At 37.0% G+C, this 16,458-nt stretch overlaps 1 protein-coding gene across 1 annotated transcript; it reads right to left on the reverse strand.

Moving 5' to 3' along the window:
* Positions 1-1,232: 1,232 nt before the first annotated feature.
* LOC309474705 (trypsin-like) lies at positions 1,233-5,876 on the reverse strand. The gene is made up of 8 exons (XM_082137288.1): positions 5,758-5,876; positions 5,024-5,044; positions 4,763-4,928; positions 4,381-4,649; positions 4,144-4,289; positions 3,624-3,837; positions 3,429-3,542; positions 1,233-1,799 (listed from the first exon to the last, which is right to left on the reverse strand). Exons 1-8 carry the CDS (start codon positions 5,804-5,806, stop codon positions 1,795-1,797), a joined length of 984 nt encoding a protein of 327 aa, XP_081993414.1. The 5' UTR covers positions 5,807-5,876; the 3' UTR covers positions 1,233-1,794.
* Positions 5,877-16,458: the final 10,582 nt, after the last annotated feature.

A 16,458-nucleotide genomic window follows, 5' to 3' on the forward strand; every position in this document is an offset into this window, starting at 1 on the left:
CAGGGCTCTGAACCGGTTCAAGGAACAAAAACAAAAGCTTGAAAACTAACAATTTTAGATATGGCCTTGCATGCAACAAATCAGTTTTAGGGTAAGTTAGTCTGATATGTAGTTTGCTGCTTACACTTCAATTTAAAAAAGTTGTATAATTTGTAATAACTTGTAAATAGTCTTGATAATATTGGAAATTTCAAAAGTTAGGGTTGAAATTTTTGTGGTTATCATTGTGCTGAAGAATATAGATGCATGAAGGTAAACACTACATTGAGCCTGTAAGCAATGGCTGTGTTGATGCCATGACAAATGTAATATCCTACTTGTTCATTAAATTTATGAGTTAAATAAGTTACGTTTAGCATGTGCTATGATGATATCTGTGGATTTTAACTGAAATAGATGTTTAATTAGTTCCAAATACTACTATTCATTTAATTGTAGCAATTAATCAACTTAGCTATGTAACAAATTATGAAGTTCCTCTAACTCAGTAGCATAATTTTAACACATACATTTTTTAATATTGTGTATTCAGTAACAGTTATTCAATGTAAAAGAAGAAGGCTAAATTTCATTCCATATTTGGTTTGTTAAACGGCATATTTTCAGCATCAGACCGATTTGTCTGTATTGTTAAGATAGCCTAATATTCTCTCTCTGGACACTGACACAAAACTTGAATTATAGCATTAGTCTTTCTGGTTTTATGCTCTGCCCCAAAAATTGTCTTGAGTTTCTCAAATTGTATTCCAAAAACAAGACTTCCAATGAGTTCTACGAGGACGTGAATGCTTTTTACAAGTTTTACAGCTACTATGTATGAACTCGGAAAGAAAACGTAGTCTGTCCCTTTAAAGGTGCAGTATGCAATTTTAAAATCGTTGTTGAAATTTCCAATCCAAACAAACACACCCCTCCCTTCATTGCTCAGAAATGCACAAACGCAATGCAAGAGTAAGCGAAGCAAAATAATGACTTGCAAAAATTAAAAGGAAGATGACGCACGAACAACAAGAAAGCACAAAAAAAGTACATATAGTACACAACATTATATACAAGCAAGAGTTTCTCAGGCATGCTGGCGTGCTGTCCTGGGAAGGGCTCAGAGCCAGAAAATTTGGTCTGAACACAGAGTAGCTACTCCCCCCTATCCCTGACTGGGATAGGAAGCAGCCAATAGTGAGGTGGCGGATGGATGTTCATCCCGAACTTTGTTAATAAAACATAATTAAAACTGTGTTTTGAAGTATTTATTGATTCTGATAAAGCAATGACATATCATTATACATTGCTTAATATAATTACATACGTTCAATAATTCAGTGAAATAAATATGAATTTAAACTCAAAGTAATACCCACTTATTTGTCAGCAGAAATGCAATCACAATCAATTTTAAATTCCAAGTCATTATCAGATATTACATTTTTATAAGAAATGTGCATATGCTAAATGATGAAAAAAAGTTTAAAGTGTCTACAATTAATCTAGCTGGTTACGAGCTACAACTGGAAAGGAAGAAAAATAAAAGAGAGAGAGGTAATAATAGACTACTAACGGAGTGAGGTAAGTGCTGTTGTTAAATTTATGTTGAACATAAACAATATACATTTACACCCCTGAGTGAAGTCAGTGCAGCAGATCTTTGACAGACTGTTTGCACTGTGCAACATTTCCAAAGCAGCGCTGAAGTAAAATAGTAGAACATGCAGATAAAGATATTTTATCACCTGACTTGTGTGCAAGTGAGGTGCTTATTAGCCTGTTTTTGAACAATCCAGGGAGTTATGACATACTTCACACTGCAGAGACACAAAAACAAAAGTGAGTTGGAGTAAGAAAGATTTACTTTTGGTCTTCACTTTTTCGACAAGCAAAGTATGTTTAATGCATGTTATGGTGTGCAGTAATAAAACATTTTTGTATCTGTATATCCGCATTATATATCAAAAAATCAAAGCAAGTGGCTTTTTTAAATTTTTTTTAAATAAACATTTTTAAAGTAAGACATTTCACAAAAATTACTTTTATTAGGTTTTAAATGAATATGATACAAAACAATAGATATACTGTTCAAAATGAAGACAAAAACACTGACTTCATACATACTTCCATTAAACGGACAGTATGGAATTTTTCGCCACTAGGGGTCGCTAACCTATTTACAATAACAAAGGCATAGTTTGATGACGCAACATTTGCTAAGAATTATGGATCTTGTCGTCAACGTCAAGCCGACCGATCTAATAATGTTTATGGATGACTGAATACATCGATGCTTTTATCATGACTGTGATATGAAGCAGTTCGGGATTGCTAAGAGACAGCTATCAGCTCCACACGCGACGCGAGTCCCGCAGATATAAAAGGAATATGGACATTTCATTCTACCGAACTACACGCAGAATTACTACTCACAGGTCAGTTTATTAGACAAATTAAACTTGTGAGGTAACGCAGCGCTGTTTCACTTGGTCTAACATTACACTAGCACACTAAACTGCATTTGAATGTGTTGAAATGTATGTGTTAGTTTGTCTGTATGAGACTAGCAGTAAGCTAGATCAACATTAGAATAACATACAGATCATATTCTAACATTTTATCATTGTTGAACTATATAACATTGATTAGTTTTATGTAAATGTGCTCACCTGTTTAATAAAGTAACATGTAGGAGCGGTCGAAGTCTCGGACATGGGGCTCTCGTTTATATACTGTCTATGGGAGCTCTAGGCATCTCGAAAACACCGCGCTGATATTGATTCTCGTTTTAGTTCTCCTTTTGTATCCAAAGTCTGCTTGCCATGGTCCATAATGTTTGAACGAAACAACAACAGCGTGCAAATAGACATTGCGAACTACAAAGTTGTCCGCGTCAGTCGCTTTGGTTACTATCAGAGGGCTCTGGTTCATAGCTCTGGTTGCTATGACAATACGAGCGGAAACCAGGGACAACCCGGATATGACGCCATTGACGGCGACAAAACGGAAATAAAGAAACGGGACGTTTCTCGAATTAAATTACAAATTTCTCCTGGTTTGAAAGTTGTTGGAAACAGTCGGGATAATGTAAGTACACAACTAAAAAAAATATATAACATAGATATAGTGATTTTTGCTATTTTTAAAGCAAAAAAGTTACATATTGTGGCTTTAAGGCTAAATAGGCAGGTGAACTCATGAAATTAATACAAAACATCTATATACTTTTCAAAATGAAGACAAAAACACTGACTTCATACATACTTCCATTAACAATCACCTCAAGTAATTGCAAAAAAGTAAAGTAATCTGGGAAAGTGACTAGCACCATTTGTTTGCAGATGCCACGTGGTTTGATAGTTTGCTTTTAAGGCAACAACTCTTTTATAAGTGAAGTATGTTTGTGTTTCTTTGTGTATTATGGAAATGAATGTGTTTGGGCTTACCGGCACAACGCTGTCTATAATCACTGCAGCATTTTGTTGTACAGTTAGAATTGCAGTTGCAGCGATGTGAAGGGTTATACTTCTCGTTGCATCTTCCCCTACAGGAGGTTGAGGCTGCGCATACAAACAAGCATTAATCAAACAAGTATGCTTTGAGTGGATATATGTGTTTAGGTGTGTGAGAGAGAGTTTTACTTCGGCTGGCAGAGGAGCATGAGTTTGGGGGGTTGAAGGTGACAAATCCCGGCAGGTTCTGACCGATGTTGTTCGTGATCCAAGACTGATATCGAGACACGCGGGTGTAAACCCCAGGAGAGTTGGGATCGGCACAGCCATACCCCCAGCTGGTGATACCAGCCTGAACCCACACTGTACACTGCTGACTCACCATTGGACCACCAGAGTCACCCTACAGAGAGGGACAAAGAGAAAGACAAAGGAGATGGACTATTTTATCAAGATGGTACAGTTACATGCAACAGAAAAATGGCAGTCCGGGTCCGCACTCCAACCTGTGCCCCACAGGAGCACTACAGCCCTTGTGTTTCATGTATATTTACACTACTGGAGCTATTCAACATCAAACATTTACACTAAATGAGCAATGTGAATTCCAGAAATATACAGTAGGTTTTAAAATGCTATCTTGAATGTTCACGGAAGCTGTACAAGCTTAGATTATTTGTAGTAATAATCTGGTTGGGGTTTGTTGTACCTGGCAGCTGTCTTTGCCTCCCTGCGTTAAACCAGCACAGATCATGTTGTTGGTAACAGATCCAGAACCCAGCAGAGTATTACATTTAGTGTTGTCCACGACTGGAACCACAGTTTCCTGCAGAGTCCCAGGAGCAGGTAGGCTCACTGAACGTACACAAACGCACACATAATTATAAATAAATGATGTTATAAGTTGATGCAAATGTGAATTTATGAGTTTGTGTGTGTTTTCTACCTCCAGATTGAACGTGTCCCCATCCTGTGATCCAGCTGCTGGTGCCGGCACTGAAGACGCTGTTCAAGGCTGCCAGACAAACAGGTCTAATGTAGTTATTGAAGGTAACAGTGGAGGAAAGGCGCAGCAGAGCGATGTCATTGTCATTTGTGTTGCTGTTGTAAGAGCTGTGAACGATTTTTTTTCTCACAGTTCTCATGACTTCATTGGCATTGGATCCCTGCTGAGTCCTCCTTCCCAAGTACACATGCAGACTGGATAAGGTAACACTAGATACAGTCAGAGAACATGAAAGTGAGAAAAGAACAAAACAATATACCAAGTAAATTTTACCAATTAAAACTAAATAACTGCATAATATGCGTGTTTGGGTGAATCTTACCCAGGTAAACAGTGAGCTGCCGTCAGCACCCATTCATTGTTGATGAGGGATCCTCCGCAAAAATGACCAAAGGTAGAGCTGTGCAGACTGACCTGCCACGGCCACGACCCATCGGGAGCGTTCACACCACCCACAATACGGGTGTTTAGAGGGGCTTGTCCACAAACTATGAGAGAGAAAGAGAGGAGAGTGATTGTTTACATTAGCATATCTACATTAATTATTTGACTTGATGTCGACATCAAAGAGAAAAGATCTTACCATTCAGTTGAGAAAGTGAACCTGCAAGGGCAGAAAGAAATTAGAAAAAATTAATTAAATGTTTCCCTTAATAATGACCCTGCCAGAGATACTTGCTCTAATAATAGTAGATTAAACTTGTGAGACTGAACATGCGGAAAACATCTCTGGGCAAACAGGTTTAATTACACACAGTTAACAGCCTTCTTTTCCCCAACTATTCAACAAGTGTTTAATAGTTGCCCCATGTCCTGCAAGTACATTTCAGGTGTGACTCACAATGTAAAACATTTATAGGCTTCTTCTGTTCTTGGATTATTAACAGAATATGGCCCAGAGAGAGAATTTAAAAATTATCTCTCATGTTCATTGCAGTTCAGAAATCCCAAACTTTGCTTAGTATCTTATGAAAGAATAGTGACAATGTTCTTCCCCAAGACGCATGCAGTTCTGTTTATTAACCGCTATAGCGCCAAAAGTTACAAACTGCAGCTTTAAAATAACTCACTAATCCATGAGTTACCGGTCAAATGAATCAGCCAAATGAATCAACATGATTCACTTACTGAACTGTAAGTTTAATGGTAATGAGTATTTTCATAGCTCTTAGACTGCTCTTATGTGCTGTACCACAAAGAAAACAAATATTTATTTACTTTATAATACTTAAATATATAGTTTGTCTTAGTTTTTTATAGTTTATAGTATTATGTCTTTGTTATCCTCGCTTTAATAGATATATCATGAAACCTTACCTTTTACACACATGAGCAGGGTCAAAGTCACACACGTTGATCTCCACATCTTCACACAGTCACTCTTGTTTCTTAGCAGAATGGATGCTGGTGGTAATTTTACCAAGCGACTCTTACAGTCCCTTTTATATAGTTGTGCTTCTCAAATTACTCCTTTCATAACTCACTCACCTGCCCACTTTTTTTAAATTAATGCTCCTCCTTAATCTTTTGTCATTCTCTTCAATTCAATTCACATTTATTTGAATAGCGCTTTTCGCAATTCATATTGTTTCCAAGTCTGTGTTCCATATCTGTGTCCAAATAATATATTTCAGAAATGTATACAAATCACAGTTAGCTAACATAATAATTTTAGACAGAAAAATTAGCTCATTGAAGTGATTATTACAAGTGATTATTACATAATGATTAGCCTACAATATAGAAATTTAGCATTGGTGATTCAGAGTTTGTGTCATCTGAAGTCCTTGTAGGAGTTGGCACCGTCTCTTACATGTGTTGGGGTATCTGAAGTCTTCATAAGAGGCTGGATCCAAACTGAAGCTCACATACTCTCTAGTTACCTTGATCGGGATGGGCATCCCAAGATAAAACAGAAAAACAAATGAAAAATAATTGGCTGCTGTTCATAACATTTCAAGCAAAGATAATCATGTGCATTTGATCTGATATTACTGGAGTGAAAGGTTATGAGATGTATTATGTGAATGCTTGGCTAAAGAGATGTCTTTAGTCTAGATTTAAACTTTAAATTGAAAGTTTACGTGATAATATGTCATGGCCAAGAGATCATTTTGTCAAGGTAACGACATCCTTATGTTCTGGCCATGCGATGTGAAGTCGTGGCCTCGAGATCTTATTGTGGGAACGACATCTATAGCTATTTCTAGCTATCTAGCTATTTCTCGTGGCGACGAGAACTATCCTGCATGACCATAACAACTTGGGATTATCAGAAATGGATATTATCAAAACATTAATATTTTATTTTGAATTAAGTATAACAAAAAAAGTGCGGAATTAATAAATTATAGCTATTATTAACATATAATACTGTATGCCTATACTATTATATTATATTCAGTAGTGCAAAAATCACCATTTCCGCAAAAATGTTGAGCAGCACAGCTGTTTTCAGCATTGATAATAATAATAAAAAATGTTTCTTAAGCAGCAAATCAACATATTAGAATAATTTCTGAATGATCATGTGACAGAAGAGTGGAGTAATGATGTGGAAAATTCCGCTTTGCAACCACAGGAATTTAATTATAATGTAATTATATTTCACAATATTACTGTTTTACTGTATTTTTTATTAAATGAATGCAGCCGTGGCGAGCAATGAGCAGAAGAGACTCCTTTCAAAAACATAAAAATGTTTAATGTTTCCAAACTTTTGACAGATGATATATATATATATATATATATATATATATATGCTTTACAGTGTCTTGGATCTCTTTAATATTTTTTGTGTTTGTCTAGTGTCTGTGCAGACGTGATCTGTCTGGCTCTCAGGTTCCCCTCCATTTCTCTCACCTCTAACATAATTGTGAAATCACATATCTTACCACATAAAGAATTAACCGTATGCTGAAGCACCAGTAATACAGTATTCATTAAAACCTCTACGTTTAAAACTTTTAACTCAGAATGCAGTTCAAAAAACAAGTTAATATCACATTTAAAATGTATTGTATCTCAAGAACTTATTCTAACATATCATAGCAAACGTTTTCACCCATTAATAACACTGTGTCACTCACTGTTTATTGACTTTAAAAAGATGGCATTCCAAAAGGTATATTTTGTTTTTACTTTAAGTCTCTTGGATTGTGAACAGACACCAAAATTAATTATCAAAATAGGGCAGGTGTGACAATAGCTAAACCTCAGGGCTGAGGTATATAATTTGCGGAAATTAAAATAACTATTCTTGCCTTGAAGCTCCGGTTCCTCCAGGGGGATTTTTCTATATTCAGAAAACTTTAAATTGCTTTGGATTAAAGTGTCTGCTAAATGACTGCTTATTTAGTAGGGCTTGTCCATATAAATAACATAACGATATTAGCAACAACACCTACAAAATATTGGTAATTAAAATTCTGTACATTCAGTTATTTTCAGGTCTTTACAAAAATGTTTGTCTTTTAGTATAGCGTGAGTCCAAACTATTAATAGATGCTGACAACCATACAAAGAACCTGAGATCCTGTTGAGAAGCACTTTTCTTCTAAGCCATATGCACGGAGCTCATGTCAATATGGTACATTTGAGATGACGCATTTTGGAAGCTAGTTACAATGACATGAATATTTCAAACGAATTTAAAAATAGCAAGTCATGTGGAAAAAGCTGCTTAAACAAGTATTGCAGGAACAACAAGAGAATAGACTGTAGAGATAAAACTAATAAGACAGTACAAACATGTTAAGACTGTGCTTATGTACTGTAACATCACACAATGTAATTATGTACCTGGTAAATATGCATAGCCAAGTGTTAGAGATTTGTTGAGCGATGTTTGTGTGTATGTGTTTTGGCATTATGTTCAGTTGGGGTCAAGATTAAAATTTTCTTGGAGGATTGTATTTTTCTGAAGCTGGTTCACTGTTAGGGTGATATCATGAGAAATCTTGACCTTTTGTGATAAAAGAGTTCATTGTACAATGAAACTCTCTGATGTTCAAGGAACTTCATGACAAAAATACATTGAAGCTGTTAGTAACTGCCACTGCCACTGACTGTAAAAAATTATCCTTAAGCAATTTCAAAGTGAAACGTACTGAGAGATGCAAAATATTTAATATCAAAAGAATGAAAAATATGATAATGACGCTTTCGCTTTCAGTGGTGCTTTGGCACAAGTTGTTCATAAAGTTTAAAAAGGATCAGAATGATCAGAATTTGTACATTCCTGTTTTTCTATTCAGGATCAGGTAATCCATCATACTTTTCAAGATTACCAAATCCTCCGGATTCCAGTGCTCTAAATGGCACAATGTAGTTAAGTTAACTACTTTAACTTAAGTTGAAGTTAAACCATTAAAAAAAAAGTTGTTACTTTAAATAAGATACATTGGCCCTCATTTATAAAAACTGCGTACACCAAATTTCCAGCGTACACCTGGCGTACACCCAAAACCACGGTGACTTTGAGATTTATCAATATGGACGTTGGCGTACGGCACGCTCAAATCCTACGCCAGCTCAGGAGGTGGTGTATGCACGTTTTGAGTTAGTGCGGAAATGCGCAGGAAAACAATTCCTAACACCACAAAACGCACTGACAAACTAAAAGATATGATATATTATGACCCACTGTAAAAAAACAACAGCATAGTAATTATAAACTTCAGTGTTTATTTTTGTGCAACGTGGACTTAAATTTTTAATTTGTGTGACTTTACCAAAGCATTTGATTTGTAGGCATATGTATTCCTTCAGTTGCGAGCCTGTGCGCTTTACCTGACGTTTCAAGCCTTGTTTATACTTTCGCCTGGCTCCGCAGCGCGAGTCTCCGCAGACTGCGCGCGCACCTCCCCAAACGGACGAGGCGTTTCGACGCGCTCGCCGTTGTAGCCTACTATTCTTTGAAACGGTGGTTAGGCCAGGGTTAGGCCCGGCAGGTGCGCACGGACTGGGTTCAGTAATGAAAGACTTTCAATGACCAAAAAATAATTCAGACTGACAAAATAATAAAAAATTACATTCTTCTTCTTTTAAATAATAATAATAATACTAATAATAATAATAACGACATTCTTCTAAATAACAATAAGCATCATTAATAATAAAAATCATCATCATCATCATAATAATAATAATAATAATAATATTACAAATTGTCATGCAATTATTAATGTGAATGAATGGTACTCCACATCACATCATCATCACTATTGTACACCCCAATACATGTGACGTGATACGAAATTAAATGCTAATTGTTTCAAAACACTGTAAAATAATGCATTGTGATAGGTCATTTGCTCATCCAAGTTTCTCTTCTTTGCCGTCTTCCGTGTGTCCATGGCGTAAAATGAGGGCGTGGGGGAAGCGGAGACTTGAATATATAGGGGCGTGTTATTCTAATGACGATCGTTTTCAGCCGCGGCATTTATCAAGGGCAGGTATTTCAAAGGTACACACAGCTACATAAATCAGGCGGTGAGAGGAGTGTAAGCATAATCTTACGCCAACATATACGCCCGTTTCTATGCAAGAATGATAAATGAGGGCCATTTTGACTGAAATAATATATAAAAAAATGTCACATTTTCATTTAGTTTAACTTGATGTAGGCCTACTAAAATAACTACAACTGAAATAAAAATAATAAAATGACAAAAAAAACATCAAAAATATTCATAAAAACTAAAATAACACATGAATATTTTGTAATTTATTAGTATATTAGTATAGTCCATCAGTCTATAAATTAATTACTACTGTGCGACAGAGAGTCGCATGTTATGACGCAATCGTTAGCCTATTTTTACAAAAACTGCTTCTACGGGGCCATAACGTAAGATACAAGGTAATGGAGCCTTTTATACATTTTCGTGTTTCTTTAGAAATAAATAATGGACAAATGGAGTCTTTAAACGCCTCAGATGTAAAGTTATTCGCTGTCAAAGTGACGCCAAAATGAATGGGAGTCAATGGGATGCTAACAGCAGGTGATGGTCCGCTAGCCAATGGCGGCGCCCGGGGAAACTTCAAAATAATATGAAACCCTGCCCCCCTGATCAAAGCGCTGTGCTCGGCTTTAGGGAAGTCAATGTCACCAAAGAAGTGGGTTTTTGGTTGCCAGGGCAAGACAACCCTGCACAGATTCCCAAAGAACCCAGCGTTAAGGGACCAGTGGATGGAGTTTGTTTTTCCAGAGCATCAACAGAGTTGTGCAAGTGTTCTTGTTTGTTCCCTGCATTTCGACGATGATTGTTTTATAAACAAAGCCCAGTTCGACGCCGGATTTGCAGATCATCTAATGCTTAAGGATGGAGCAGTCCCAACGATAAAGGTTCACGGTCGTGCGTTGGAACCGCAGGCGGTGAGTAAAACTGCTTCAAATGTCTGTTAGCATAGACTGTAAAAAAATATGGACGTAGTGTCCGTGACGTCACCCGTAGGTTTCTGAAGAGCATTTTTGAAGCCTAAAGTGGGCGGAGTCGGCCGTCGCCATCTTGGCCTCGCGTCAAAAATCTACTGATGCTGGAGGAGCCTGGCTATGAAACCACGCTCGCGGCTCACCGCTCGACGTGATTGAGTTAGCTCAGGAGATAATGCTATATGCCAGGGTTTTTCAACTGGTTCTGTGCCAGGGACCACCATTCTGACTAACAAGTAATCGGCAGCCCACTATTGTGTGTGTGTGTCTGTGTGTGTAGTGTGTGGATTCCTTTGTCAGATAGCACAGTCAGACGTCGAGTTGAGGAAATGGCTTTTAAATGAGTTTGTCATGTCATTTTGCTGTGTACTTAACCTATTCACGGCTCCATCAACATTTCATGCCAAATCACTATATTTCCTTGTTTAAAATGTACTGCAAGATGCAGTTTCTTTCCAAATCGCGATAATCGCCAAACCTATTTTTAGCCTAAACGCGATAGCCTACATCCTCTCAAGAAATCAGAATTCTCTCTCTCTCTCACCCTCAAATCACTCGCACGTATCGCGCCAGACGCTCAATTTATCTCATTCGCGCGACCGCGCCGCGCTAAACGCCTCATTCGCGCTGCAGGACCTCCAGATGCGCGTAAACGCATCTTTACATTGACTTGACATGAAAATCACTTGCGCCAGACGCTCTATTCACGTTTGGTGTGAACGCTACTCACTCACTCACACAAGGTCATGTTGTGATTTGTTTTATGTAAAGCGGACAATGGTTCTACTTTTTATGGGTTCGACACTTTACTGAATGCCAATGTATTTATTACTGACTGACTTGCCTTTTTTTTTTAAGACAAACTTTTTTTTTATGGAAAAAAAGTGATTTTAATAGTGAAATTACGTAGGCTGGAATGCATGTCACGGACCACATGCAATGCCGGGGACCACCGGTTGAAAACCCCTGCTATATGCTACTGAAAGTACCCTATGGAAAGTACTAAGTCTGCGACTGCACAGGGCCTCGCGCTAAAGTGACAGTTGATGATGTAAAGCCAATGAAAAGTTCCTGTTTTTGCCCTTCGAAATATTATTAAAAGACATGGCTACAAGTGAGACTGTGTATCGTGATTCTGTACTATTCTGCTAGTTGAAAATGTATTATGCAGTAACTTAACTATTATTCTGAGAGAGTGTGTCTGACAGTGATTTATGTGCATAACAGTTACATGTCAGTCATTCTTTTTTTATAGTCTATGGTCCGTCAGCGCGGAATCGCTCGTTAAGTTCGTAGAGAGCTTATTCAGTCCATTTTAAATTCTGATTTTGGCCGCCTCTCAAATGGGTTAAACCATAGATATATTACCTATGAAGTTCAAGTAAATGCGCTAGAAAATCCGCGCTCATTCAAGGATGTGCATTTATTGCATGGACGGAGAAAGCACCGACACCTGCAGGATTTCATCTGACGGTACATAAGCATATTATAATCTATCTGTTCCGTGAGAGCAGAACAAACGAGCCTTTATATCTCTAGACGTTTTTAAATCTGAAAACTCCAAAAACCAACGAAATTGTCAGACATCCATTAGTGCATGTTCACAGAGGAAAACAACTGAAATACAGCGCTGGTTGTTCTCTCGAACGATACTCGACGACAACAACGGAATCCTAAGCCGTGGGCGAAGTAATGGGTATATTAAATGGTATGAAATAATCCCGAAAAAAGCACAAACACTGCAGAGATGGCAAGTTCAGCAGCTAAAATTTGCTGAGGTGAAGTGAGTAGTGACGCGGCTAACAGCAAACAAACGGCTAGCATTGACATCAGCGGCAATCCACCTGTCACTCAAAAGTGGACACACCCTTAATTATGCAGAACTTTAAATATTAATCAACTAAACGGATGAGTTATAAAAAAATTCACCCCCCTCACAGTTGTTATGAAGGGCAAAATTAGCTGTATAGACCAAAGCCACATAGAGATCCAGGCTGTAAACATGTTTTTTTCTGCTGTAAAGTTGGTAATTTTAACATGGGGGAGATACAGATTTGACTCACTTCTGCAGCCAGCCTCAAGCGGCCAGTCAATGAATTGCATTTTAACTCACTTCCGTGTTGGTTTCAAGAGAGAGACGGGGAGGTTGCTGCTTGGTTGTTAGCTATCGGCGCGTAAGCACATCTTTAGCTCCGCCCACACGGCACGCCTCCAGCCGCTCGGTTTTTTTCGGAAAGACTCGGTACAGCCTATCTTTCTTTTATTAATATAATAAAACTAAAGACTTTTTGGAGATATGAAGGATGCAATACTACTCTATAGGTACTCAAGATTAACATGAGATTGACTGAAACTGAGTGTTTCACCCCCCCTTTAAAAGTATATAAATGATATAGGCTAATATAATTATATAACCCCGGTGTCCTGGCCACATTCCACCCATTGGCCCTTACCAATCATGGCCTCCTAATAATCCCCTTCCATTGAATTGGCTCCATCACTCTCTCTCCACCTATAGCTGGTGTGTGGTGAGCGCACTGGCGCCGTTGTACTGTGGCTGCCGCCGCATCATCCAAGTGGATGCTGCACACTGGTGGTGGTTGAGGAGAGATCCCCTGATATGATTGCAAAGCGCTTTGGGTGTACAGTAGTACATATGAAAGCGCTATATAAATGCCTCATTCATTCATTCATTCAATATAAATTATATAATATAAATGAAATGGTTATAAAATAATTTAACTAAGGTTGAAAAACATTCTATTCTTTAAAAGTATATAAAATATAAAATATAAAAATCTACTGAAGCCAATTCATTCAGTTTTAGATAAACAAAAGAATAAAAAATCATCTTACATTTTTTTAGAGAGTTGAATAAGCTCTTCACACATCAATGTCCATACCATTGATGTCCACAAAAAATTGCAATGAGTCTCTCAACCAGAGGCCCCAGCTCGTGTGTGTCAAAGCAGGGCTAGGGGTGCGCGCGTGTCTCTCTGTGTGTGTGTGTGTGTGTGTGTGTGTGTGTGTGTGTGTGTGTGTGTGTGTGTGTGTGTGTGTGTGTGTGTGTGTGTGTGTGTGTGTGTGTGTGTGTGTGTGTGTGTGTGTGTGTGTGTGTGTGTGTGTGTGTGTGTGTGTCTGTGTGTCACAGGCGCCCCCTCCACATCGGGCTCTGTGAAAGTTTATTTAGCACCCATAAAAATGATTTATATTTCACACAAATAATATAATAATATACAATAATATATTACTAAAAATCTACTGAAACCAATTCTTTCAGTTTTAGATAAACAAAAGAATAAAAAAATCATCTTACATAAAACATTCTATTCTTTAAAAGTATATAAATTATATAATATAATATAATATAATATAATATAAAATCACAGAGTGGTTCTCTCTCTCTCTCTCTCTCTCTCTCTCTCTCTCTCTCTCAGCTCCGTCTGTCGGTCTCTGACTCAGAGGGGGCCTCACACCCTCCGCATGTGAGCTCTGACCCCCTCCTTCGCATACCAGAACACAGTGAGGAAGAGCGTTGTCCTATGTTAAATCTTTAAAGTGTGAAAACATACACATCTTCTATTTATCTTTTAGAAGATTACTGTAATGATTTTATTTAACGGTGACCTAAAGTATAATTGTTATTAAACAATGTCTGTTCAAAAACTTTAGATTGTTGAAAAACTGTACTTAGTCGTCTTAAATGTCATTTATATGAAAAGATTCAATCAGCATTTTTTGTTCATGCGGGGTTTAAATTTTTATGGTGGGGGCTTTTCATAGCTATAATGATTTTTGTACCGTAACTGCATATTCTATCCCGTACACCTAAACACAGAAAACTACATTTTCAAAAATGAAATAAATAAATAATTTTATATCATTTCTAAGCTGTTTTGCGCACGTGCACACACATGGTTCTAAAAAATGAATTAATCTCTATTTGAAATTAAATTATTATTAATAAAATATATAACCAATGAATAATAACATTATGTTACTAAAATGTAAACAAAGTTTTAAAAACAGCCCCAGATCCTTCAGGGATAAACTACAGTGTGAACTGAAGCTTCAGACCCATACAGAGACGAGAGGAGTTGATGAGTCTCGGGGGACAATGTCACAGTAAATCTAGTCTGCGTTCCAGAGTACATCTAGAGTTTATACTAAATTCATTTAAAAGCATAACCTTATAAATTAGATATTTTAAAATTAAAAGACTGTTTAAATCAAATCTTTAAAGTTTTATTAAAATCATATCTTCTATTTATCTTCTTAGAAGACTTATGTATTATTTTTACTAAACAGCGTCTGTTCAAAAACTTTAGATTGTTGAAAAAGTATGCTTAGGCGTCTTAGATCTTATTTATACAAAAATATTTCAAACAGTATTTTTGTTCATACAACATGTTGTCAAAGTTTGGCTTGTCGTTGTGTTGTTTTTAAGAAATCCGAGGACTCCACATTGCTCTTATTTAGACTAAGTTGTATCATTTGGAAAATCACCACACATTTTCCAGAGATGCTGGTGGTCCGTGGCGCGGCCCAAGTAAAGTTTGTCTTGAGCGAATATTTAATTTTACTCGTCTTGATTCAAATCATGATCTTACTGGTAGCTATGATCTATTACACGTATAAGATCATTTTTACTCGTATCTCCCGAACTATCCTTAATCAGTGTGGAAACACACAGGGTGAAACCCTTTACTGAGAATATACTATCGGTTATCTACTCAAAATATATGTAGAAGTTTAAATCCGGTGTTTAAAATCTGTCTGGTGGCCGCATGAACAGACTTCTGATGATACTATCTATTGCAGGAAGCATGCCCTTTGACCTCCTCGATTTTGGAGGCTTTTTTTTTTTTTAAAGACCCTACTACAAGTTAGTTCTCCCAAAAGAATTTCTCCCATCTAGCGGTGAAATTCTATTTTGCATTTAAACGAAAAGTGCTCTCTAGCGCCTCGCTTTTCACCTGCGGTAGCCGTTATGTGCCAAGAAGCTATGACAACATGTCTTCCAATAGCACATCACCGAGTTTAACTATACATGTTCTACTGTTATGCTGCCTATATAATGATTTACACCAGGGCCGGCCCTGACCAATTTGCTGCCCTAGGCAAGATTTTACCTGGCGCCCCATGCATCACAGCCCATTTCACCCCGTCATTGTGTTCATGATTTAGCATATATATATATAGGCCTATATACACACACACACACATTACAGCCTAAACACAAATACCAAGAGCATTACATAGCATTCAAGTCAAGTCCCCATTATCTTTTATAGCACGATTTACAATAAAGATTTAATGTGAACTTTGCTATTTTGAATAAACCTGTAAATAAATATCATTACTATGCCATAAAATGTACAGGCCAAAAGTTTGGAAACATTACTATTTTTAATGTTTTTGAAAGAAATTTCTTCTGCTCATCAAGCCTGCATTTATTTGATCAAAAATACAGAAATTTTTTTTATATTGTGATATATTATTACAATTTAAAATAATTGGTTTTCAATTTATTATACTTTAAATTATCATTTATTTCTGTGATGCAAAGCTGAATTTTCAGC

This window comes from Leuciscus leuciscus (genome assembly GCF_965113295.1).
Source record: "Leuciscus leuciscus genome assembly, chromosome: 14".
In the NCBI taxonomy this organism is placed as follows: domain Eukaryota; kingdom Metazoa; phylum Chordata; class Actinopteri; order Cypriniformes; family Leuciscidae; genus Leuciscus; species Leuciscus leuciscus.